The following is a 27,211-nucleotide window of genomic DNA, read 5'->3' as shown; positions in this document are numbered from 1 at the left end:
GTGTACAAGGCAAGTAAGACATTATTTATGATGTCATGCCCTGGTCTCTATACAGTATTAGCATTTCCCCATTGCTAGAGAAGTAGGTAACGATTTTTGATAGATATACTGAGTGTTTTAGCAACACATCAGCCTAATACATCCTGCTTTCTAGAACAGAGCTGTACTGTAATTGGCCTCATAACTGTGTATGCAATATGTAAAGTTTAACAAATGTTATGCCGTTATGGTATTTTTGCTGAGTTTCTGTATTGTATTGTTTCTGTATTTCTGTTTCTGTATTTTTTTATTTGCTATTCCACCCTATATACAGTAAATTAATATTTTTACACTCTTTTTGAATACAGAAATCAAAGCGCTGTGATGAAAGAAAGTTGCTAAAGGTGGATACAGATTGCATGCCATGTGCAGTAGCAGCCAAATATACCTGCCCCAAAGGATCATCAAAAGTAACACTTGGAACAGGGAAAGCTGGATGCAGGTGAGCTCTCATATTACAGGTAGTCTTCCTGTAATTCTGCTATTCTACCTCATTCACTTTATAGCTAAAAGCCCATTAGTTTTGGTGTTGTTTATCTCTGTAGCTCTTCTTAAATGTGTTTTTAGGTATAAAAAGTGTGTATGTGTATAGGCCCAACCAAAAAGGGAAAGACCTAGAGCAGAGGTCCCCAAACTTTCCTAAGCAAAGGGATAGTTTTCAGGCTTCAGGGGGTGGGGGGGGGGGGCAGACTGTGGGCAGTGGGAGAAGAAAATGCCCCGACATCAGTGCCCCATCATTGGTTTTAATGGGAGAAATAGTGCCCCATTGTTGGTATCAATGGAAGAATAGTGCCCCATTGATAGTGTCAGTAGAGGGGGAAGTGTGCCCCATTGATAGTGTCAATTGGTGAAATAGTGCCCCCAAGAACTTGATCAAGCAATGGGCCACATCCAGCACCCGGGGTGCAGTTTGGAGAACACTGTGTTAGAGTCCTGAAACTTACTGCTATTTCACATATTCACCCTGAGGTTCAACTTGCCACAATGTTTCTTTAACTCCTCCAAAAAAAAAAAAATGTCTGGTCACTGAAATACTGCTCTGCTGCTGCTATCACCTCTGAATAATTGGAATATTTCCTACCTTTTTAGGGTTTGCAAACAAGAGAAAATTAGATGGGGTAATATCTGGCGAGTAGAGGGATGCTCTATGCACTGAAACCCCAAATTCTTCAAACACCCATTGTGTTGCCAGTGTTGCAAGCAGGTGCATAATTCTGCGAAAGAGAACATCTGTCTGCAGCTTTGCTCACCGTTTCTCTTTTAACACAAGTTTTTAGTATTCTGCGTTAACAGTTTGGCCCTTCAGTCTTCAAAATAAAATGTGGCCATGACCTTTCCTTCTGACTTTTGGGTCTTGAAGATTGTTGTTTGGTCTCTGGAGGGCTGAGTGGTTTCAAAAAATATTTTAAGGGATCTCTCAAAGTGCTGCAAAATCAAATTGGAGGTGTCTACTCAGTTTAGTTTCTCATTGTCATTCAAACAGGCTGGTAACTTCTGCATACCCAAATGCCCATAATTTATAAACCCAACATGTCCCTGGGAGATCTTGAGGGGCCCTGCAATTGTTTTAGCTGAGATTTGCCATTCTACCAACATCGGGTCAGAAACTCGATCAACAATCTCAGGAGTTAGCATTACTGATGCCGAAGGCCTCTCAGATCTTGCTGCATCTTCGGTCTCATATTCCCTAAGCTGAAAGTTGGCACATCACTTTTTGACAGTTGAGTAGAATAGGCATTTGTGACTACATGTATGCAACATACACTTGTGGATTTTCTTTGGAGTTTTCTTTAAAAAAATTAAAAAACTTCAGTCCTTCAGTCATGGGTTCAGCATTTTATGTAATGAAAAGTGACTGGGGTGTGACTTTGCATTTTATTTATTCAACAATATGACAAATTATTAATATATAATAATATGAGAACTAGTTATGAGAAAGTGTCTTTCAAATATATTGGCAAGAAATTGTTTTCAGATAGTGCCACTGCATTTCTTTCTGTTTCTTTTTGATATATTTCTATATATTTTTGTAACAGAAAAATAGAGTGGTTCAGTTGAGTCCCAATCAGGTGTTTTATTTTTTGTAATTTGTAAATAAAGCACAAAGAGCTTATTTTTTTTTTACGTTTTGGATAGAGTAGAGTAAAAATTAAAATTGTCAAGATTTTAGATCTGTCTGGGAAGATTTTCCCTTAAGTCAGCTATAGACAGAACAAATTTCTTTCCCACAACTACGGGTTCTCCCATTGAGCCATTGAAGTTGCCCCCACTGGAAGAACAGTAATTATTGCTAGCGACTATACCAGCTGCTAGCGATAATTGCGCACACATTGGGGAAAATTAATTATTTGATCCCCTGCAAGTTTTGTAAGTTTGCCCACTTACAAAGAAATGAAGGGTCTATAATTTTTACTATAGATGTATTTTAAGTTATAGAGACAGAAAATCAACCAAATATCCAGAAAAAACTCATGAAACAAATGTTATAAATTGAGTTGCAGTTCATTGAGTAAAATAAGTGTTTGATCCCCAAGCAAAACAAGACTTAAGTATTTGGTTGAGAAACCCTTGTTGGCAAGAACAGAAGTAAGACGTTTCTTGTAGTTGGTTACCAGGTTTGCACACATCTTAGGAGGGATTTTGGTCCAGTCTTTTTTTACAGATCTTCTCAAAAGGTTTCTTGGCTGTCGCTTGGTAACTCAGAGTTTCAGCTTCCTCCATACATTTTCTATAGGATTAAGGTCTGGAGACTTGCTAGGCCACTCTATGACCTTAATGGGCTTCTTCTTGAGCCACTCCTTTTTGGCCTTGTCAGTATGTTTTGGGTCATTGTCATGCTGAAATACCCATCCATGACCCATCTTCAGTGTTCTGGCTGAGGGAAGAAGGTTCTCATCCAAGATTTTAAATTATATGGCCCCATCCATTGGCTCCTCAATGCGGCAAAGTCAGTATGTACCTTTAGCAGAGAAAAAGCCCCAATGCATCATGTTTCTACCTCCATGCTTGACCGTAGGGATGGTGTTCTTAGGGTCATAGTCAGCATTTATCTTCCTTCAAACACGGTGAGTCCCCCTCCTCAAGAAGGCACATGTACAGTCATGCCAATGAACATCTAAATTATTCAGAGAGGGATTTGGATAAAGTGCTGTGGTCAGATGAGACCAAAATTTAGCTTTTTGACATTAACTTGACTTGCTGTATTTGGAGGAAAAAAAATGCTGACTGTGACCCTGAAGTTGTACAAACTCATTACAGATCTCACAGAAGTAGTGTTGAAGTAGTGATGAAGCAGTGTTGAAGTCGGACTTTAAATTGCACTACTTTAAAATCGTACCGGTGTGACCGCAGGGTTAATTTGCTGCATAGTTTTCATGCATTATTTAAGATTCTTTGTTTTGATCCTTTAGATACACTGTGGACATGGGAGGAGTTGTCCTAACGATGCAGGGCTGCAGTCACACTTGTCAAACGGTCATTATAGAACCTGTATGCTGCAAAGGATTTTGGGGCTCTACTTGCTCAGGTATGAACCTTTAGATTTTCCATCTAAATGTTTTACATATTGTGACTTCAATAGGGCAGGTATAAAAGCAAACCTATTATTTTGGTCTGAATTGACAAAGCACATGTTAGCTTTAACCCCCCTTCACACTCTTTTATGGTAAAATGCATAAATTGGGCTGCAAACAGACCACAAGGCAGAAACATTTTAACTCAGCACATGGTACTTGTGCATGATTGGCATTGCCGTGCAGTAGTGTGCATTACTTTACAGTAAAACACATAGAAATTAAGCCAGTCTCAAATCTGAACTCCGTAACCCCTGAGACAAACAACACAAGTGGGTCCTCCTTTCTTTTAACTATCTCTTTTGACTACATTGCAGTTTTGCTATATTGCCTGGTCATGGGCCATAGGACCCATGAATGGAACCCCATTGCATCAACGCACGCATGTTACTGTGCACTGTGGTGACATTGGAGTAGCAGCAGCACATCAATGTTATCATCTGTGTTCTCTCTTCCCTTTTAAAGAATCTCCTAGCAGAAAATTGAATTGCTATGCTATTTCAGCATCTCACAGTCTGAAAGCCCACCTTTAGGAAAAAAAAATCCACTCCCCCTACCCTGCACCCCAGCACTGCAAGGATGAAATGCTTGTTTAGTCTAGGGGTAGAAGGTTAAGATGTAAATACTTATCTTAGTCCTTGCTCTAGCAGTGTCCCTCCAGCACTTTGATTAGTCCCCTGCACCCTGCTCTGTAAGCTGCAATTGGCTCCAGTTGGGCTCCAGCCTCCTCAGTGTACAGTACAGGGACAGGGTTAATGCCCTTGTATTGTACATGATGACGTCAAGGCTCTGCCCATAGACCAGAATTCAGGACAGAGGAGGAGAGCGTCAGAAGTGGCCAGAGCTGGGGTAAGGAAAATTACAGAGCCTGTTCAATTTTCCTGACATAAGAGCATTTAATCCTTGCAGTATGGAAGGAAGCCCACTGCAAGGGTGTTTTTTTTACATTTTCCTAGAGTTGGGCTCTAAGTACTGGTGTGCAAGGCATTACAGGAAACTGACACCAACAAAGACTGAGAATTCTGCCACTGTATGTAAAATTACATTCATAACTGGAATAAATGGTGTTTTTTTTTTTTTTTTATACAGTATCTGCTTTACAGCTTTATTGTGGTATTAAACCTAAAACCAGAGGCGTAACTAGAACCTTTAGGGCCCCAGTGCAAGAAACCATGAAGGGCCCCCCTGTTCTCTCTTGTGACACGTCCCCTGCAGCAGTCGGCAGGAGAGGGAAGGGAGCACAGTAGGGGGGGGGGTGGACCAGGGGAGCACACAGGGGCCCAGAGACAGCAGAACACAAGTGAACTGAATTGAAGGAGTGGCGGGGGTGGCATACAGAGGAACCAATCTCCTCTATTTTCCTCCTGCAGCTTCAGGAGGAAAAAGGAGGACAGTGATTTCTCTACATGCTGCCCCTACCGCCCCTCCTATCCAGGTGTACAGGGGAGCTGCACAGGCCCCCTGGAGCATGGGGCCCAGTTGCAATTGCAACCCCTGTAGTTACGCCCCTGCCTAAAACCAAAAACGTATTACATTGCAGCTTACCAATCATTCGATATGGTGGCTGCATCAGTTTTAGGCACAGCAGACAGCAGCATTTTCCATCTGAGGGGAGGGTAGTGTTAAAGGCTAAGTTCACCTTTGGGGAAAAAATAATAAATGCACAGATTTATTATGCATTTATTATTTTTTCACTCCACAGCCTGCAAAGCTCCTGCAGATAAGCCCTGCAGCTTTCAGCCCATACCTCTGTAGCACCCTACAGGTAGGTGCTAGGTAAATGTATAGTGCGCCTTGTCTGCCTAACAGCAGGGCCATGATTTCTTTTTGGTAGGGTGTCATGGCTTCCAGGTGTGTCTGCTGAGGGGGGAGTCTCCCCACTGGCTCTGTGAGAGGCTTCTCATTGGGCAGTGGAGGAAACCCAATCAGGGACACATTCAGGCTTGTAACTACCCCAGAAAGCAGATTCTGCCCCAAGGGATTCTGGGAGTGGATATAAGTTTGAGGGAGGTGCGGGACTCTGAGTCTTTGGTGGGAAGCAGAGTCCCAGGAGGTAGAGGACGGCTGTCTCTCCTCCTGTCAGAGGAAGTGGATGTCTCGGGTGCTGTCTGAGAATCCAGAGAGAGCGGAGTTGAGCTGAGGGGGATCCGGTGTGCCGAGAACCAGCGGAGAGCGAGAGGAAAGCCTACACAGGTCGTGAGTACTGAGGATTACCCCTGGGGGTCTGCCTAGTGTCAGTGGGGACCACTCCGGAGAAGGTTCTAGGATCCAAGTATCAGCTAGCGGTAAAGGGGGTACCTGGTCAGAGGACCCTGAAGTGATAGAGGGGGTACCTAGTTTGAGGACCTCTAAGTGTGAAAGGGGGCGCCTGCAGTTTGGGCCCTGAAGAGTTAGTGCACAGTGAGAGTGCATTAGTTGAGAGTTGCAGCCATACAGGAATTCACAACAAGCTACCTCAAGCCAGTGCAAGGCTGGAGGGAGTAGTCAGTGACTTTTGAGAGCTAAAGCAGTGTCAGGAGTCAAATGTTCTACAGTCCTGGATCTTCTGGACTAAGAAGTTCCAGAGTCAGAGTTTTCAGAGATACAGTGTGTTCAAGCATCAGTAAGCGTCGGCTGGCGTCAAGACAGCGCTAACGGGCATTTCTGCTATAGAAGTCCCAGAATTGTACATAGTCGAGCCAAAGGAGTATCCCACTTATTCCCTTCTCCCATCCCCTAAAAATACAATAAAACAACCAAACAAAGATGCCAGAGTTGTCAATGTCTCAGTTCTCACACCCAGGGTCGCAGCTCACATGGGCTGGAGAGGTAAGCAGTAACAATGGCAGACCCACATCAGGCCCAATGTCTGGAAAACCGGCTACACCTCTAATACGGGCTGACTGTTTACAAGCTGAAGAGCTTGTGAATAAATTACGAGAGCGCTTATCATTGCAATGACTGACGTTACCTACACGGCCACACTATTCACAAAATGGGACAGCAGGCAGCGGAGAAGATCCCCTGCCCACTTTCACAGGGAGGTGGGGGGGAGTCGATCGAGGGTGCAGAGGGCAGGTCTGGAGCATGGTATACATTATACTCAAATTTTGGGTGTAACTTGATCTGAGGGCCAGTTCACACCATATGCAGTCCAGTGCATCTTTTTTCTGCATCAAAACCGCATGGATAGTAGGTTATATGGTTTTCAATGGCATACTTCACACCAGTGAGGTCAGTTGCAGTGCATTCTAGTTCCAGAAAAAAAAGTAGAACATGCTGCATTTTTTCTGCACTCGACTGTACTGGAACACACATGTCCTTAAGGTTAATAAAAAAGACATAGGCACCAAAAACACATAAATATGCGTCAAAAACGTGCAAGCAGAAAAGGCCCTGAAAGGTGAACTTATTCTTTAAGGGCCAGTTCACACCAAAGAAACGCAGTCCTGATGCGCTGCGGATTCATTTCTGCATGCATGTTTCTGGTGCATTTTTGATGCTTTCCAGTGCATTTTTTGCCCTCTTTTTTTTTTTCTTCACCTAAAATGGGGTTTCAGTGTGTTTGTGGTCCATTCCAGTACGTTTTTGATGCATTTTACCGTGTTCTAGTACAGTTCAGTGCAGAATAAAAGCAGCATATTCTACTTTTTTTCTGGATCTGGAACGCACTGGAACTGACCACAGTGGTGTGAACTATGCTACTGGAAACCATATCACCTACTACCGTGTTTCTTCAAAAATAAGACCAGGTCTTATATTAATTTTGGCTACAAAAAACACACTAGGGCTTATTTTCAGGGGATGTCTTATTTATTTACCTATGGACAAGGACAATCTTAAAGTGGTTGTAACCCTAAAAAAAAAAAAAAGAAAAAAATATTCTGATCGTTTAAAGCAGGGGCCTCCAATCTGCGGCCCGTGGGCCAGATGTGGCCCTCTGCTTGCCTTTACCTGGCCCTCAGAGAGCTATTTCTTTACTGTTATGAGGCACTATTCCTCCCACTGACTCCAGTGTTTTGGCACTTTTCATCCCACTGACACCAGTGATGGTTTACTATTCCTCCCACTGATATCAACAATGTAATTTTTTTACTCCCGTTGACCACCAAGCCTATGGCATGGTTTACTCTCACCAATGCCAAGGCATTTGTTACTCCCTCTGGCCATAGTCCGGCCCCCCCTAAAGTTTGAAGGACAGTAAACTGGCCCTTCATTTCAAAAATCTGGAGACCCCTGCTTTAAAACACGGGTGTCCAACCTTTTGGCTTCTCTGGGCCACATTGAGTGTAGAGAAATTTTCTCGGGCCGCATATAAAATATATACTATAGTTAAGGTATATAAGTAATAAAATGCCACCGCACAGTTCCCATGCTGCCGCGCATCCCCCCCCCCCCCCCTAATTTAACACAGCTAGGCGATGATCAAATGAAATGGAATCAGTATACAGAGGTTTACTTCTTTTGAGAGATATTAAAGGGACACTCTAACCACCATGACCAGTTCAGTGATTTGAAGTGGTGATGGTGGTAGGAGTCAGAAACACTGCACATGCTTGGATATTTACAGTTATATTCTGGGGGCTAGTTGCACCCCTAGCACATGTGACTTAGGCAGCCTGAAAATGTCATGTCCTTATTCATACATATATGAACAAGAACATGACATATTATGACAAAACACAACTAGTTATAAAAAGCATTTTGCAATAATTTACACACGCTAATGCACATACCTTTTCTACATATTTTGCAGACTGCTGGTGCAGTTGCTGCTGGCGGTTACTGCTGGTGGGTAGTGCTGGCGGTTACTGCTGGCCAGGGTTGGACTGGGAATAAAATTCAGCCCTGGAAATAATTTCATACCAGCCCCATAGCATTATTATACCAGCCCAACAGAATAACACCGTTATTTTCTTGTTCATAAAAGGGAAAAACATGCATTTTAATGCACATTTGAAGAGTGTATTATATATTGATAAGACAGATATGAAAGCACATAGGGCTTATATATATATATATATATATATATATATATATATATATATATATATATATATATGAGCAAATTCCAGTTAAAAGTGCGGACATGGTACAGGAGGTGATCATAGGCTGTGTGGGCATGGTACAGGAGGACATGTCCGAGGCTGCAAATATTGCACAGGAGGACATGTCAGAGGCTGCGAGCATGGTACAGGAGATGCAGGGGCTGCAGACATGGTGCAGGGGCTGCGGTCATGGTACAGGAGATGCAGGGGCTCTGGACATGGTGCAGGAGATGCAGGGGCTGCGGGCATGGTGCAGGAGATGCAGGGGCTCTGGACATGGTGCAGGAGATGCAGGGGCTCTGGACATGGTGCAGGAGATGCAGGGGCTCTGGACATGGTGCAGTAGATGCAGGGGCTGTGGGCATGGTGCAGGAGATGCAGGGGCTGCGGGTATGGTGCAGGAGATGCAGGGGCTGCGGGCATGGAGCAGGAGATGCAGGGGCTGCGGGCATGGTGCAGGAGATGCAGGGGCTGTGGGCATGGTGCAGGAGATGCAGGGGCTGCAGACATGGTACAGGAGATGTCAGAGGCTGCGGACATGGTACAGGAGATGTCAGAGGCTGCGGACATGGTACAGGAGATGCAGGGGCTCTGGACAGGGTGCAGGAGATGCAGGGGCTCTGGACATGGTGCAGGAGATGCAGGGGCTCTGGACATGGTGCAGTAGATGCAGGGGCTGTGGGCATGGTGCAGGAGATGCAGGGGCTGTGGGCATGGTGCAGGAGATGCAGGGGCTGCAGACATGGTACAGGAGATGTCAGAGGCTGCGGACATGGTACAGGAGATGTCAGAGGCTGCGGACATGGTACAGGAGATGCAGTGGTCGCGGGCATGGTACAGGAGATGCAGGGGCTGCGGGTATGATAGCCAGCACAGTCCTTGTGTTGTGTCATTTACCCCTCTCTATGTTTTAACCACTTAAGCCCCGGAAGATTTTAACCCGTTCCTGACCAGGGCCTATTTTGCGATACGGCACTGCGTGACTTTAACGGACTATTACGTAGTCGTGCGATGCTGTACCCAAACGAATTTGACACCCTTTTTTTCCCCACAAACAGAGCTTTCTTTTGGTGGTATTTGATCACCTGTGTGATTTTTTGATCATGCGCTATAAACAAAAAAAGAGCATCAATTTTGCAAAAATAACAATATTTTTCACATTTTTTATATGAAATTCCCCCCAAAAAAATGTAAAAATCAAAATTTTTTTATATTTTAGGCCAATTTGTTTTATGCTACATATGTTTGGTAAAAAAAATTGCAAAAAGCGTATTTTGATTGGTTTGCACAAAAGTTATTGCGTTTACTAACTAAGGGAAAATTTTTTGTAATTTTTGTTGTTTTCTTTTTTAACGAGTAATGACGGCGATCTGAGATTTTTTTTGCGGGACTGAGACATTGCGGCGGACAGATCGAACCCTTGACTGACATTTTTGATACTTTTGGGGTTACCAGTGACATTACTACAGTAATCAGTGCTATACATATGCACTGTTACTATAAAAATGACACTGGCAGTGAAGGGGTTAACTTTATTTGAGAGGGAGGGGTTAAGTGTGTCCCTAGGGGCGTGATTCTTACTGTGATTGTATGTGGCTGTGTGTGTAACAGCACAGATCAATGGTCCTACATAGCAGGACCGAATGATCTGTGCTGTTACACAGGGGAAACTGACAGGCGGCTTTGTTTACATTAGCCGCCTGCCTTTCTCCCGCTGTAACCGACGATCGCGAGTGACCGGCAGACATCGGGTCCGCCGTTCACTCGGGCAGGGGGGTCTGAAAGTCAGCAGTCAGCAAGTGGTTAAAGAAACCTGGAATAAAACAATAAAGTATTTCAAAAAAGTTTTTGTGCCCCCTGTCTTCTCTTCTCCTCTCCGCCTGTCAACTCAGGAGTCAGCATTATGACCTTCTGTAATTCCAAAAATAAACCTTGGTTAAAGTCATTGCAAAATTATGTCTGTTTTGTAAAAAGAATATTAAATATCCAGTAAGTCTCCATTTGTAAGCGGCACTGTAAATAAGGTATTTTCCACAATAAAGTTACAAAAGGAGACACACTGCACATTATATAATCTTTTTACAAAACAGATTACATGTTTTTACAAGGATTTTAACTAGGGCTTGTTTTCGGGGTAGGGCTTATATTGCAACTAACCCCAAAAATCACGCTAGGTCTTATTTTTGGGGTAGGGCTTATTTTCGGGGGAAACACTGTATCTATGCGTTTCTGGTGCAGAAAAAAAACGCACTGGACTGCATGTGGTGTGAATCGGCCATAATGTATTTGCAGTTTTAATTACACTAGCAAATTGAAGCCAAAATCTAGATCATACTATATAATCAATGAATAAATAAAAGCTGCCCATTTTAACCACTTTACCACTAGAGCATTTTGCTGTCTTACGTCTGGGTCACTTTTTGCGATTCGGCGATGTGCGACTTTAACTGACAATTGCGCGGTCGTGCAACGCGGTACCCAAACGAAATTGACGTCCTTTTTTTCCCACAAACAGAGCTTTCTTTTGGTGGTATTTGATCACCTGTGCGATTTTTACTTTTTGCGCTATAAACAAAAAAAGAGCGTTTATTTTGAGAAAATAACAATATTTTTCAAATTTTTTATATGAAATTCCCCCCAAAAAAGATGTAAAAACCTTGGCCAATTTGTTTTCTGCTACCCATGTTTGGTAAAAAAAATCGCAATAAGCGTATTTTGATTGGTTTGCGCAAAAGTTATTGCGTTTACTAACAAAGGGAAAGATTTATGTCATTTTTGGTGTTTTTTTTTTTTTAACGAGTAATGGCGGCGATCTGCGATTTTTTTTTTGCGGGACTGCGACATTGCGGCGGACAGATCGGACCCTTGACTGACATTTTTGACACTTTTGGGGGTACCAGTGACATTACTGCAGTAATCAGTGCTATACATATGCACTGTTACTGTAAAAATGACACTGGCAGGGAAGGGGTTAACTTTATTGGAGAGGGAGGGGTTAATGTATGCCTGGTGCTTACTGACGTGTGGGGGGGGAGGTGACTGTGTGAGACAGGGACAGATCGGATGTCCAGCTATGCTGAACACTCCGATCTGTCACTCCCTGTCACTGAGGAGATCCGCCCGCTCGTGTTTACACAGGCGGGCGGATCTCCACACTAGATTACCGACGATCGGGGCAGAGCAGCGGCGATCGCCGCTGCTCCTCCCCTGGCCCGACTCCCGCTGTGAATGAAAACAGCGGGAGCGCGCCTCCGGCGGCGCGCGTGCGCCGCCTACAGGGGAGGAGTCTGGCGACGTAGGTCTACGTCATCAGACGGGAACGAGCCACTTTGCCGCAGTACTATTACAGTACTTAGTGGTAAAGTGGTTAATCACCCCCATCAATGTAAAGGGGTTTGTCTCATCCTTGTAAACTGATACATTCTGCTGGAGAGGTTAAGCTTATGAAAAAAAAAATAGATTTGCTGGATCATCAGATGAAAATAGAAGAAAGAAAGCCTAAAAAACAAAACAAATACAAGCAAAAAATTGGGGGAGCAAACCCTGAACATGTATATCTAAAGCCGGTGCAGCTATGGACCAAGCAACATGTATATTAAAAAAGAATAGCGCAACCATGCAAAAGAAATGACTATTAAATATGGAGACAATCCATAAATAAAAATGGGGATTTAGTCCCACCATATGGCCATATCGTGCTCAAGCCCACCACTGCGTCAAAGTACCCCATTATCAGTGGGTCCTACACTATCCATAAAAAAGGGGTGAATCCAGCCTCTCCAACCCTTGGAGACAACACTCCTTGCTGGGATGGATGTGCTAATGCACTACAAAGGACTCCTCCTATATCTACTTGATGGTGGACTCTGATAGAGTACAGGTGTGTGTGGGGGATGGGATGCTCAACCTCAGAAGTCTGGTCAGACCGAATACATAATAAACAAGCAAAAAAGTGGGGGAGAAAACCCTGAACATGTATATCTAAAGCCGGTGCAGCTATGGACCAAGCAACATGTATATTAAAAAAGAATAGTGTAGGACCCACTGATAATGGGGTACTTTGACGCAGTGGTGGGCTTGAGCACGATATGGCCATATGGTGGGACCAAATCCCCATTTTTATTTATGGATTGTCTCCATATTTGATAGTCATTTCTTTTGCATGTGTGCGCTATTCTTTTTTAAAAAACAAATACAACCATCACACCTAAGAATTGGTAACCTGCATTACAATGAATGTTTGCTTTTGGGGTTATTTCTGATTTAAATATTTATTGCATTAGATCTCTTGCAAGAGTTCATAGAACACAAACAGCTGAAATGTTTTGTGTTTAAGATGGGATCGTTTGAATTACTCTTTTTGGCAGTGAGGCAGGTTTTCACTCATTTGGCTTAGGTCCACAAATGTAACAATAAAGTCACAGCATTGATTGTTTTTACAAGATTCCCAAGGTATGCATAGAGATATGTAATTACCACTAGAACAAGTGCAGATAAGCTGTAGACAAACCTGTGCTTTGGCCTTTGCATTTTCATTTCATTGCACTATGGACTATTGCCGGATTTGCACCTGATCAACTTTGCACGAGTCACTTCTAATTATCAACAAATTTGTGATTTTGCACAGTCACTTTACCACAGTTTTATATTGGATCAGATATTGCTTTTATTGATTATTTAATTATTCAACCATTCACAGTGACAAACTCACTTCTGTATACTTATTTATGCACATTGTGTAACTTTTTATATTTTTTTTGGATATTATTCATGTTTAAGTGATGTTGTATATCCCACTATTGCACTTATTTGCACATTTGTCACTTTAACCACTTGCCTACAGTGCACTTTCACCCCCTTCCTGCCCGGGCCAATTTTCAGCTTTCAGCGCTCTCACCCTTTGAATGACAATTGCCCGGTCATGCTACCCTGTACCCATATAACATTTTTATCATTTTTTCCACACAAATAGAGCTTTCTTTTGGAGGTATTTAATCACCTCTGGGTTTTTTATTTCTTACAAAAAAAAAAAGACAGAAAATTTTGAAAAAATAAAAAGTTTTTTCTTATTTTCTGTGAGTACATTTTAAAAATAAATTTTTTTTCTCCTTCACTGATGTGTGCTGATGAGGCGGCACTGATGGCCACTGATAGGCTGCACTGATGGGCACTGATGAGGTGGCACTTATGGGCACTGTTGAGGTGGCACTGATGAGGAGGTTCTAATATGCTGCACTGATGGGCACTGATAGGTGGCACTGATGAGCATTGATAGGCGGCACTGATGAGCACTGATGGGTACTGGCAGGCGGCACTGATGGACACTGACGGGTGGCACTGGTGGGTGGCACTGATGGGCAGCACCATCAGTGCCCATAGTGCTGCCAGTCAGTGCCTGCTCATCTAAGCACTGATGGGCACTGACTGGCAGCACTATGGGCACTGATTGTGGGCACGGATGGCGGGCACTGTGGGCACTGATGGTGGGCAGTAATTGGCACTTTATTTACATTTTCTGTAATCAGGGCACTGATGATCAGTGCCCTGATTACTTGTCCTGGTCTCCCCTAAGAGGAGGAGCTGCTGAACGGCTCTCCTCACCTCCCACACTGACAGTGTGAGGCGAGGAGAGCCGAATAACGGCACTTCCTCATTTACATGTGACCGACTGTGATTGGACACAGCCAATCACATGGGTAAAGGGTCATGTCATTGACTCTTTACCGAGATCGAGGTCGCGCCGTGTCCTAGCAACATAGCACTCATCTGTTCTGGTGCGCTGTCATTTGATGGCGTCCCAGAACAATAGCTACACCGCTCCGCCGCCATTTGACAGCGGGTGGGTAGCAAGTGGTTAAATACCCAATTTATTGTTTACAATTTACATATATTTAGTTTCTTTCTATGTGATGTTATTATTGGTTAATTTGCATACACCTTGTTTCAGGCAGCGCCATATACCTTTACTCTCCTCTCTATTACACTCTATATACCCCCACTTATATGTAGAAGGTAGGTTGCAGCCAAGCTAGTTTTTCCACAGCGCAGATTTCTTTTCTTCATTAAAGTTGGAACAAAGTTGCATCAAATTTGCACTCTAAATTGCAATAGTGGAATGTAGACTAAAGCTCTGTTTCCACTAGTGTGACTTGTCATGCGACTTTGGACACACAAAGTCGCATTAAAAATCACAGCCCATTTATTTCTATGGTGCCTGTTCCCATCTATGCGACTTTGAAAATCAGTGACTTTGAAAAGGTGTCTGCACTACTTTTGATGCGACTTTGGTCCAGAGAGTATAAAGTTGGATCAAAGTAGCACTCTAAGGCGAAATAGTGGCAACGTAGACTAAGGCCCCTTTCACACTTGTTCGACTTGTCCTGTGATTCGGGACTGCAAAGTCGCATGACAAGTCTCACTCCATGATTTACAATGAGTACCGTTCTTATCTGTGCGACTTTAAGTTGCAACCAATTCAAAGTAGTCCCTGCACTACTTTGATTTGACTTTGATGCGTTTTGAGGTCCAAATACATAGGCAGTGCTTCAAGTCCCGTCAAAATCACAGCAAAATCACATGACTTTTAGGTTGCACAAGTGGGAAAATGGCCTTAAGCTCTGTTTCTACTAGTGCAACTAATTAATGACACCCATTCCCATCTATGCGACTTTGAAAAGGTTCCTGCCCTACTTTGATGCAACTTTTGATGCGACTTTGATCCAGAGAGTGTAAAGTTGGATCAAAGTAGCACTGTAAATCGCAGAAGTGGAAATGTAGACTATAGCTCAGTTTCCACTAGTCTGACTTGTCATGCGACTTTGGACACACAAGACGCATGTCTGTCTAAGAAAGACCAACAACCTTTTCAGGAAGTGAAAGACCGCTTAGCAAATTCAGATAACAGTAAATAGTGTTGTCGGTGAAGAACAGGAAGAAGCTGATTGTCCAGCTTGGATATAACTTTCTAAGCTACACAAGCAGCTAGCCAGAAAATGAATAATATCAAAGATAAAGATATTTAACATGCTATAAATAGGAAAAATGTCATTTTTGCCTGGAGTTTCCCCCTTAAGCTTTCTTTATATTAGTTCCCTTCTTTGCCCTGCACAGTACCAAGGAGAGGTAGGTGCACCTAAGGAATCTATGATCTTTGCAGAGTATTGTCAACATAACACAATAGGAACATGCTTACAGGTGAGGAAAGCAGAGGGATGACCTCAGAAATGTGATGCCACTTTATTATTATCCAATATGCAAGGTAACTAAGGAAATAGATCTTAAGCAATCACTTTTTTCCGTAGTCCCCTATCAAAAAGGTAAGTGCCATTACCAAGATCTGTGGGGGAGAAAGTTGTTAAACGGTGACCATTAATGATGCCTACAGCTTTAAAAGTAACTTATGCATATATGGATATATTGCTTTGCCAGTATGTAAAAAATAATATATGTACTGTATATTGTATACACACTTGTCAGAGCAGTTTGTTATATGGCGCTTTTCCACTGCATGCAACGGATCGGTTTGGCTCGGTTTGGCGCTTTTCCATTGCATGGTACCGCATGGTACGTGTTAGAACGGTTCAGTATGGTTTGGTACAGTGGCGCTTTTCCACTACATGGTACGGCTCGCTTAAACATTTGGGGTTCCGAGCAGGCCGTACCTATACCATATCCCACAATCCTTTGCATGCGGCCTTGATTGTTTGTCACTACTAGCCACTGATTGGTCAGAGAATCGTTGTAATCCCACCCACTTACTACTTTAGTGGAAAAGCAAACCGAGCCGAGTAGAGCCTATACAGTGCTGAAACGCGCCGACTCGTACCACGCAGTGGAAAAGCAAACTGAGCCAAGCTGGACCAAGCAGTGCCGAGTGGAGCTGAGCTAGTACTCGCAGTGGAAAAGTGCCAATAGAGAGGTATTGTTGTTAAGGAGCAGAGACCACAGCCATCTACTTCTGGGTGGTAAACTGGAGTAAAGACCACAGCCATCTACTTCTGGGTGGTAAACTGGAGTATATATAATCTTCTCACAATTGACCAGCATACAAAGGGAGATTTCCTTTTTAAAGCTTTTAGGTTATCTTACTTCTTCAGCTTTGATTTGTTATTGTTTTTAAGTCCAGATTAAGTATTCTGCTTCCCTCTAGCAAGTATTGTACAGACTAAGGAAAACTACAGAAACATTTTATACTTCTTATAACATTAATGTAATCTGTCAATCCTTTTTCTAACAGAATGTCCTGGAGGATCTGTTAAACCTTGCAATGGTCACGGTGTCTGCATGGAAGGACTGAAAGGCAATGGGACTTGCATATGTGATGTAAGTATACAGTAAAAGAATACAGCACTTTCTCTTTACAGTATATATATCAATAAAATATCTTTCGAATCCTAAAACCTATACACCTGGATCCAAATGATAGCAAATTTCATCCCCTTAAATATCACTATTACTTGCAAAAATATGTGATAAGTCTCTATAGGGTGTAAATAATCACGGGATCTGAAAGTCTCTATAGGGTGTAAATAATAACGGGATCCGGAATAGGAGGCAATCAGTCCATACACTTATACAGTATATCACAAAAGTGAGTACACCCCTCACATTTTTGTAAATATTTTATTATATCCTTTCATGTGACAACACTGAAGAAATTACACTTTGCTACCATGTAAAGTAGTGAGTGTACCGCTTGTATAGCAGTGTAAATTTGCTGTCCCCACAAAATAACTCAACACATATGTCTAAACCACTGCCAACAAAAGTGAGTACTGGGTCCAATTAGCCATCCCCCCCCCCCCCCGATGTCATGTGACTCGTTAGTGTTACAAGGTCCAAGGTGTGAATGGGGAGCAGGTGTAATAAATTTGGTGTTATCGCTCTCTCTCATATTGGGCACTGGAAGTTCAACATGGCCCCTCATGGCAAAGAACACTCTGAGGATCTGAAAAAAAAGAATTGTTGCTCTACATCAAGATGGCTTAGGCTATAAGAAGGTTGCCAAGACCCTGAAACTGAGCTGCAGCACGGTGGCCAAGACCATACAGCAGTTTAACAGGACAGGTTCCACAGAACAGGCCTCGCCATTGTCGACCAAAGAAGTTTAGTGCACATGCTCAGCGTCATATCCAGAGGTTTTCTTTGGGAAATAGACATATAAGTGCTGCCAGCATTGCTGCAGAGGTTGAAGGGGTGGGGGGTCAGCCTGTCAGTGCTCAGACCATACGCTGAACACTGCATCAAATTGGTCTGCATGGCTATCATCCCAGAAGGAAGCCTCTTCTATATAATGAACAAGAAAGCAAACAAACAGTTTGCTGAAGACAAGCGGACTAAGGACATGGATTACTGGAAACATGTCCTGTGGTCTGATGATAAACTTATTTGGTTCAGAGGGTGTCAAGCATGTGTGGCGGCAACCAGTTGAGGAGTACAAAAACAAGTGTGTCTTGCCTACAGTCAAGCATGGTGGTGGGAGTGTCATGGTCTGGGGCTGCATGAGTGCTGCCAGCACTGGGAAGCTACAGTTCATTGAGGGAACCATGAATTCCAACATGTACTGTTACATACTGAAGCAGAGCCTGATCCCCTCCCTTCACAGACTGTGCCACACAGTATTCCAACATAACTAACACACCTCCAAGATGACCACTGCCTTTCTAACGAAGCAGAGGGTAAAAGGTGATGGACTGGCCAAGCATGTCTCCAGACCTAAACCCTATTGAGCATCTGTGGGGCATCCTCAAATGGAAGGTGGAGGAGCACAAGGTCTCTAACATCCGCCAGCTCCGTGATGTCATCATGGAGGAGTGGAAGAGGACTCCAGTGGCAAGCTGGGAAGCTCTGGTGAACTCCATGCCCAAGAGGGTTAAGGCAGTTCTGACAAATTATGGTGGCCACAAAAAATATTGACACTTTGGGCCCAATTTGGACATTTTCACTTAGGGGTGTACTCACTTTTGTTGCCAGAGGTTTAGACATTAATGGCTGTGTGTTGAGTTATTTTCAGGGGCAGCAAACGTACACTGTTATACAAGCTGTACATTCACTACTTTACATTGTAGCTAAGTGTCACTTCTTCAGTGTTGTCACATGAAAAGATATAATAAAATATTTACAAAAATGTGAGGGGTGTACTCACTTTTGTTAGATACTGTATGTAATGTGATGCTTATATGGTGAATGGCAGAAAAATCCTCCACCAACATTGCCACTTCAATCGTGCAAACTCTTACCAGAAGAATTTTTCTGCCTCACTAGCAGCCAAATAGCACAGTGTAACTAACAAATCCAGCCAAGAGTAAGGGCTCTTTCACACGGACATAATGTATCTCTATGTAAATACGGATGTCAGAGGATGATCATCCTCTGACATCCGTTTTTTGTCAGTTCAGTTCAGTTCAGTTTAGTTTTTTTGAACGGAGGAGAACCCTATTTTTTCTTCCTTTCAAAAAACGGAACTGAAGCAAAAACGGATGTCAGTCAGTGGTGTCATCCGCAGACATCCGTTTTTACATAGACATGCATTATGTCAGTTTTTCATCCGCAAACGGATGGGATGAAAAACGGACATACGGACCGGATGACACAAGTGTCATCCGTGTCCGTTACAAAAAAAAAAAAAGGACCTGATCGGGCAAAAAAAAAGGAACGCCCGTGTGAAAGAGCCCTTAGGTAGTTAATTGCCAAAGGCAACATACATGGTCCAATGCAGCAGTCACACTTGTATAACTCTCCAGGTCACCATATACATCAGAAGAAAAAGCACAGCCTCATCATTGCATAGTACATTTTAAAACCAGATCATTTTAATTAAGTATTGCACTTACATTTAGAAAATTGGTTAAAACCATATCCATCTCATGGAGGTGGCCAGCCAACAAGATGGCGGAGTAAGGACATTACGCTGTAGCTTCACCCTACGTGTTTCATCACCAGAAGGCCGTCGTCAGGGGCGTGGCTTAGAAGCAGCATCACATTCTATTTATAGTGTTTGGAAGGACCCACCTACCTAATCGGCGTGTGCTCCAAACACTGAAATGCGCTCCAAAGACCGGAAGCGCATCGTCTGCCATGATGATAATACAGGGGCCGGAAGGCTAATTTTATTGTCACGGCGCTCTAACAGCCTTCTAGCCTCCTCTGTTCCGAAGGATAGCCAGAGAATAATCAATCATATAAATGGCCGACTATGGATATTGCATAAACAAAAATATTACTATGAATAAATGATCGCCATTAAGCACCTGCATCGGACAGCGCCATCTTGTTGCTGATTAACAAAAATAAATACAGACTTCATATAAAATTTAAAAAACACATAATATGATTATAAAATTCATATAAATAAGCTGGCAGGTTATATAAACCAAATCTAGCCCAAAAACAAAAAAAATGAATCTTATGTTCATATCTGCAAACATAAAAATGTGTACTAATAGTTCCACAAAGTGTGTATATACTGTATAAATATATATATATATATATATATATATATACATACTGTGTATATACAGTATATATATATATATATATATATATATATATATATATATATATATATATAATCAGTATATATACAGTACATATATATTAGGAAAGCTAGCTAGCTATTATTATTAAGCGCAGTTAAATCCCACTTAAGATTCAATCGTTTTTAGTAAATAACTCCATCTGGTCTCCTGTCCAGATATGTCCCGTTTAGTATGGTTCCCTCTCCAGTTGGGAGTAAGCTTTTTAATGGCCAAGAATAATGTTCCTTCTGGATTTTTGTTGTGACACAACACATAGTGTTTTTCGATAAACTGTGGTTGGGGAATCCTTTACATATATTCGCAATCTGCTCTTTGAGCCTGGTTTGTAAGATGTGTACCGTGCATTCGATGTACTGAAGTCCTCACGAACACTGAATCACATATACCACACTTTGTGTGGTGCATGCTATAAAAGATTTGATAGAATAGGATTTTGAAGTCTGCTTAGATTGAAAAGCCTGAAATTTCCTACATTTTTGCACATTTAACCGTCAAGCTTTACATTTTTTTTTACAAAGATAATAACCCTTAAGATGCTGAAAGAATACAGGTACTCTAGGGGGTTCCACTACGTTTGGGGCTATATCTAACCTCAACGGGGGGACCCCTCTATAAACCACAGCGTAAGTCTCAAGCAACAAAGGGCCTAAGACCCTGTCATTTTTAAGTATCCCTCAATGTCTACGCAGGATCCCCTTGATGGCAAAATGTTGTGTAGAATAAGTGGTAAAAAATGCATGGTTTAACTCCGATTCAGTCTGCACCGTTGATTTTACTTTTAACATATCCATCCTGTTTTTATCATCTACCAGGAGAAAAGCCTCATCTAAAACTTTCTCAGTATAAAAATATCTAAAAACCTTTATCTAAAAACCTCCTCTTCCTCTTTTTAGCCTAAAAAAAATTGACTTTTCGGTATTGACCTGAGTAGAGATGGCCTTGCGGTTCGCCCGGCGGTCGGTTCGCGGCCAATTTTGCTTGTTCGCTACCCGCCAATTTTGCAAACACATGGCGTTGTTCGCGGCGGCCATATTAGTTTACATTGGGGAGAACTTTGACCCATGACACAGCTGTCAGATGGAACGGGACAGCCAATTGAAACATTTCAGCACATGGACATGCCCCCTACCTTATAAATAGACCAGAGCAGGTGGCCATTTCACATTCTTTTTGTCAGCGTAGGGAAAGGTCTGCTGTATGCATCAGGGAGAGATTGCCAGACACAAATAGCTCTGTTAAGATCCACAGAAGTCCTATTTCAGTATAGGTCTACTACAGTCTCTTTTCCGTTTAGGGACAGGTATCCAGTCTGTGCTTTAGGGACAGTTAGAGATCGGCAGTGACACAAATCGCTCTGTTAATGTCCACAAAAGTCATTTAAAGGGCTGCAATATTTTTGGTATTGATATGCAGTTTCTGTTCAGTTTAGGGACAGGTATCCAGTGTGCTATAGGGACAGATCTGCAGTGACACAAAACGCTCTGTTAATGTCCACAAAAGTCATTTAAAGGGCTGCAATTTTTTTGGTATTGGTGTGCAGTGCACTATATAGGGGTGTAATCCACGGTATAATATACTTTGTAATATAGAAAGCATATTATAGTGGATTTGTATTGTGCACTGTGCAGCGTTGTGACTGGTGTGGTGACCGAGTGTTGCTGCAGCAATACTACAAACAGTGACAAAAGCACTTTTAATGTATTATAACTAGTGTGATAGACCAGTGCCCCCCCCCCCCCAATACCACATATTGAAGTGGGGTGTTATCTGAATATACTTTTACAAGTGTATTTGTGTCCTGCAACAATATTGCCTCTTTTGCTTTGTTAACTCTGATACACACAGTGCCAAACTCCCTGGCCAATTTTTTGAACAACTGGTGTGATAGACCAGTGGCCCCCCAATACCACACATTGAAGTGGGGTATTATCTGAGTATACTTTTAGAAGTGTATTTGTGTCCTGTAACAATATTGCCTCTTTTGCTGTGTTAAGTCTGATACACACAGTGCCAAACTCACTGGCCAATTTTTTGAACATCTGGTGTGATAGACCAGTGGCCCCCCAATACCACATATTGCAGTGGGGTGTTATTTAACATTATACCTTTCTAAGAGTGTATTTTAGTCCTGCAAAAATGTGGCCTCTTTTGCTGTGTTAACTCTGCTACACACAGTGACAACAGTTACTGGCCAATTATTTGTAGAACTGGTGTAATAATCCTGTGCCCCCCCAATACCACAGATTGAAGTGGGGTGTTATCTGAGTATACTTTCATAAGTGTATTTGTGTCCTGCAACAATATTGCCTCTTTTCCTGTGTTAACTCTGATACACAGTGTCAAACTCCCTGGCTAATTTTTTGAACAACTGGTGTGATAAACCAGTGGCCCCCCAATACCACATATCGAAGTGGGGTGTTATTTAACATTATACTTTTCTAAGAGTGTATTTTAGTCCTGCAAAAATTTGGCCTCTTTTGCTGTGTTAACTCTGCTAACAACAACAGTTACTGGCCAATTATTTGTAGAACTGTTGTGATAAACCTGTGGCCCCCTAATACCACAGATTGAAGCGGAGTGTTATATACCTTTTTCCAGATATACTGCAATTCTCTAGAGACTTTTGTCACAGGGTAATTTAAAAACATGACAGGAAGAGGCAGACAATTATGCAGGGGTGGTAGGGGTAGGGCAGGTGCAGTAGGCCGTAGCCAAAGTGTGAAGTTTCAGAAGGCGCGTTTGATTATGTCAAAGGACGCACCAGACTTGGTTGAGTGGCTCACTCAGCCTTCCTCTTCTGCACCCTCCTCATCCTCTCTATCTGCACCCTCTTGACTCTCTGCTGTGTGCACCCCCAAAGACACCACCACAAACACCACCACCACATACCCTCCGCTTGAGTCACTGGAATTATTTTCCGATCCATAACAAGGCATTTGCGATGCGCAGCCATTGTTGGCATCAGATCAGGAAGAGGAGGTTGCAACAGCCGCCACTCAGCAGTCAACGGTACCCAGATCAGCCCAAGGAGGTTGGTCCCCGCTGTTGCTGCCTACTCTGAGATCTCAAATGTTAGTGGTGGGGAAGGTAACGTGGATGATGAGGTATCTAGAGACGTCACGTGGGTGGCCACAAGAGAGGAAGAGGAGGGGAGTTCAGAGGGAGAGACGGACCGGCAGGTAGGGAGGAGAGCCAGGCAGAACTTGCATTACACTAGAGGTACAAATGTATCAGGAGCGAGCCATCAACCATGTACAGTCACATCTGGCGCCCCCAGGACGCCGGCACATGGCTCCGCAGTGTGGGCTTTTTTTAATGTGTCTGTTGCTGACAACAGTGTTGCCTTCTGCAGCCCACGCACATGGCTCCCCAGTGTGGGCTTTTTTTAATGTATCTGTTGCTGACAAAAGTGTTGCCTTCTGCAGTCAACGCATAAGTCGCGGTAAGCCCAACACTCATCTAGGGACGACTGCCTTAAGAAGGCACCTGAACTCCCACCACCGAGCCCAGTGGGAGCAACACAGTCAGAACCCACAAAGCCACACTCCAGGCTCTCACCATCCAGCCTCTTCTCCTTCTCCTCACATTTGTCCTCCACTCCACCTTCCATGATGCCGTCGTCACGTTATTCTGGAAAAAGGCAGGCTTCTGTGGCCCAAATGTTGGAGCGGAAAAAAATGATGATGCTGGATAACCCTCTTGCCCAACGTTTGACTGCTGACTTGTCGGAACTGATAGCCCGCCAACTACTGCCATATCAAATGGTGGACTCGGAGGCCTTTCGGAAATTTGTGGCCATTGGAACACCACAATGGAAGGTCCCAGGCAGGAAATATTACTCGCAGAAGGGCATTCCAGAGCTGTATGGCCATGTTCAGCAGCAAGTGAATATATCTCTGGCACACAGTGTCGGTGCCAAGATACATCTGACCACAAACACATGTTCTAGCAAACACGAGCAGGGAAGGTATATCACTTTTACTGCCCATTGGGTGATCCTTCTGATGGCCATCAAGCACTTAACCCGTGGCACCCGTGTAGATTTGGTTGTACCGCCACGGATTGCATGCAGGCCTGCCTCTTCTTCTCCTCCTCCATCCTCCCTCTCCTCCTTGGCTGACTCCTCCTTTTCCGCTGCTACCGTCTCTTCCACTGCGCCACCCATGATCCCCAGAACCTATTACACATGCCAGGTGAGACGTTGCCATGCTGTGCTGCGTCTGTTGTGCCTGGAAGCCAAGAGTCACACTGGTCCTGCACTCCTTTCAGCTTTACGCTCACAGGCAGATCAGTGGCTGACACCGCTGAATTTGACAGTTGGTAAAGTGGTGTGCGACAACGGTGCCAATCTGCTGAGCGCGCTGAAACATGGCAAAATAACACACGTGCCATGCATGGCACACGTCCTGAACTTGGTCGTGCAGCGGTTTGTTGCCAAATACCCTGGAATTCAAGAACGTCTTGCGGCAGGCAAGGAAAATCTTGGGCCATTTCAGAAGATCTTACACAGCCATGGCTCGCCTTGCTGACATTCAGCAGCGACACAACCTGCCCGTCAGGCTCTTATTTGTGACTACCCGACGCAATGGAACTCAACGTTGCATATGCATGATAGGCTGCTCCAGCGGGACGCATGCAGACTTCTGCGGCCATATGATGAGATCACCAAACTGGTCAGTCACGGCTAGGGCGCCATCAGTGACATTGTACCTTACGCCTTCCTTCTGGAGCGTGCATTGCGTCTCATTGATCAAGTCGTCGAGGAGCAGGAGCAGGAAGATGAGGAAGTTGCAATGTTGGATGAATTCCCAGTGGGTGCTACTCCATCTGAGACAAGTCAACAGCAGGTGCCTGAAGAGGAGTCAGAGGAGGATGGTGCCGGGGGGGATGAGGAGGAGCAAGAAGAGCATGCTTTAAACCTTTCTGGGATCCCTGGTGTTATCCGTGGATGGGGGGAGGAGAACGAGGACGACATTATCCTGGATGATGAGCTGTAAGCAGGCCACTACACCGCTTCCAGTTTAGTGCGAATGGGGGCCTTCATGCTCCAGTGTTTTAAGATGGACCCCCGTATAAAAAGCATAAAGGCCAAGGAGCAGTACTGGGTGGCAATGTACTTAGACCCCCGATACAAACAAAAAATGGCAGAAATGTTACCACAATCACAGAGGGCGGTCAGAATGCAGCACTTCTCTAGCACAATTTCCAGTCACAGAGAGACAGTTGCGGGTAGCAATCCAACAGCGCCTGCAACAAGAGGGCGGTTTGAAGATGTCTTGGTCACTTCAGATATGAGATCCTTCTTTCAGCCGACACGTCGACAGCTGTACTCCGGATCCAGCATCAGGGAACGCCTAGACCGACAGCTGTCAGACTACATCGGGTTAATGGCCGATGTGGACGCTCTGAGGAGTGATGAACCCCTGGACTACTGGGTGGGCAGACTTGACCTCTGGCCTGAGCTTGCACAATTTGCAATGGAAATGTTGGCTTGCCCCCCTTCCAGTGTCCTGTCCGAAAGGACGTTCAGCGCAGCAGGGGGGATCGTGACCGATAAGCGCACTCGCCAAGCTCATGACAGTGTAGACTACCTCACATTAATAAAAATGAATGAGGCATGGATCTATGAGGAATTCAACACATGTGACCAGTAGACCATGTTTCATTGAAATTCCTCATGCCAGGCCACAAATATCAGCCAGACCGCCATCCACCCGCCACAATAATTCCTGGTCCTTATCTTCGCTAAATACAGCGGCATAAAAGGCATTTCATGTCCATTGAATGCCAAATTTTTGGGGCCTTTCAGGGCCGACAATTATTTTCCTGATATAATGATTTCCTCTCCCCTGCAGCCGCCACTGGCAGACACAGGGGAGCCGGGTCACGTGACCAGACCAGTGCAGGCTGAAAATAGGTAAGTATATGCATCTTTTTTTTTTTTTTTTTACACAGGTTAGCCAGCATAGGTGTTAGGAGGGAGGGAGTGAGCATTTTTAAGACTAGTTAGGTTTAGCCTGGAATTCTATTTAACTTTAACTACTTGTCCTACATTTTTTCATAAAGTTACAAAAGATATGGTTTTATTCATGTATTCAATAATTGATTTACAGGAAGAATTCACTGGCTTTGCCTGCAATGAATGTGCGGATCCATTTCTATATGGCGCAAAATGTAACTCTGGTAAGTTTAGTCTTATGAAGTTTTATGTTATCACTTCCTGGATTGCCTACTTTTTCTGATCTGTATTTTATATGACCCATGGAAACCTACAGTTACTGTTAAACTGGCTACGCATTATACAATTTTCTTATTCAATCTAGATTTAACTTTAACTATGTAGTGCAAGGGCCTGCCTACTTGCATACAATTTTCCTGTGTTTAGGTTTGACCTCATATTATATGGTTTTGGTAAATCAACAAGAAAATGATATAATGTGTAGCCAAATTTATTCTGAAGGTTATGGTATTTAAAATAGCAAGACCTGCAGCTGCACTGATCCTTCTACACCACCAACCCCCTCCCTCTCTTCTGCATGTCTGCACGTACTAGAAGGTTGTTTTTTTTTTTTCATGGAGCTGGTACCTATTTTTGACAGGTATGTGCTTTCACTTCCACTCTGCTAGGCGAGCAAAGTGGAAGTTCAGAGGGGGGCAGTGCCACCGGGTGACGTAGCCAGGTGGCCTGGCCCTTTACCTATAAAAGAAATATCAAAGCGCAGAGCAGGTATTCAGCAGGAGGCGGAAGCATTTTTTTTTTTTTTTCGGTTTGGCAGGCAGCGTGATTGACTTTGGATTTACATTGGGGGACGCTATTTTTTAATAAAGGACTTGTCAAAAACTCGTCCCTTGTGCTTATGAAACTATTTTTTCGTGAATTCACATGGGGGGAGGGATCTGGGGGCCCTTCTGCCCAAAAGCACCCACCCCCCCATGTGGGCATGTGGTCGGGTATGGTTCAGCGGCATGTGGTCTGGTATGGATTTGGGGGGGCCCAAACTAATTTTTTTTCTTTATTTTTCCTACTGGCACTTTT

General features: G+C 43.6%; 1 protein-coding gene across 1 annotated transcript in view; it reads left to right on the top strand.

Moving 5' to 3' along the window:
* Positions 1-358: 358 nt before the first annotated feature.
* STAB1 (stabilin 1) overlaps positions 359-27,211 on the top strand; it is a gene marked incomplete at its 3' end in the record, with an annotated part of 476,721 nt that continues 449,868 nt past the window's right edge. The window contains exons 1-4 of the mRNA XM_082266286.1: positions 359-481; positions 3,450-3,565; positions 16,875-16,960; positions 26,289-26,358. Coding sequence (XP_082122412.1) covers positions 399-481; positions 3,450-3,565; positions 16,875-16,960; positions 26,289-26,358 — 355 coding nt within the window. The 5' untranslated portion in view covers positions 359-398. The remainder of the gene's footprint in view (positions 482-3,449; positions 3,566-16,874; positions 16,961-26,288; positions 26,359-27,211) is intronic.

The sequence above is a fragment of the Pelophylax lessonae genome (genome assembly GCF_965119305.1).
Source record: "Pelophylax lessonae genome assembly, chromosome: 8".
Lineage (NCBI taxonomy): Eukaryota > Metazoa > Chordata > Amphibia > Anura > Ranidae > Pelophylax > Pelophylax lessonae.
Note: the sequence above shows the minus strand (reverse complement) of the source record. Positions and strands in the feature narration are given on the sequence as shown.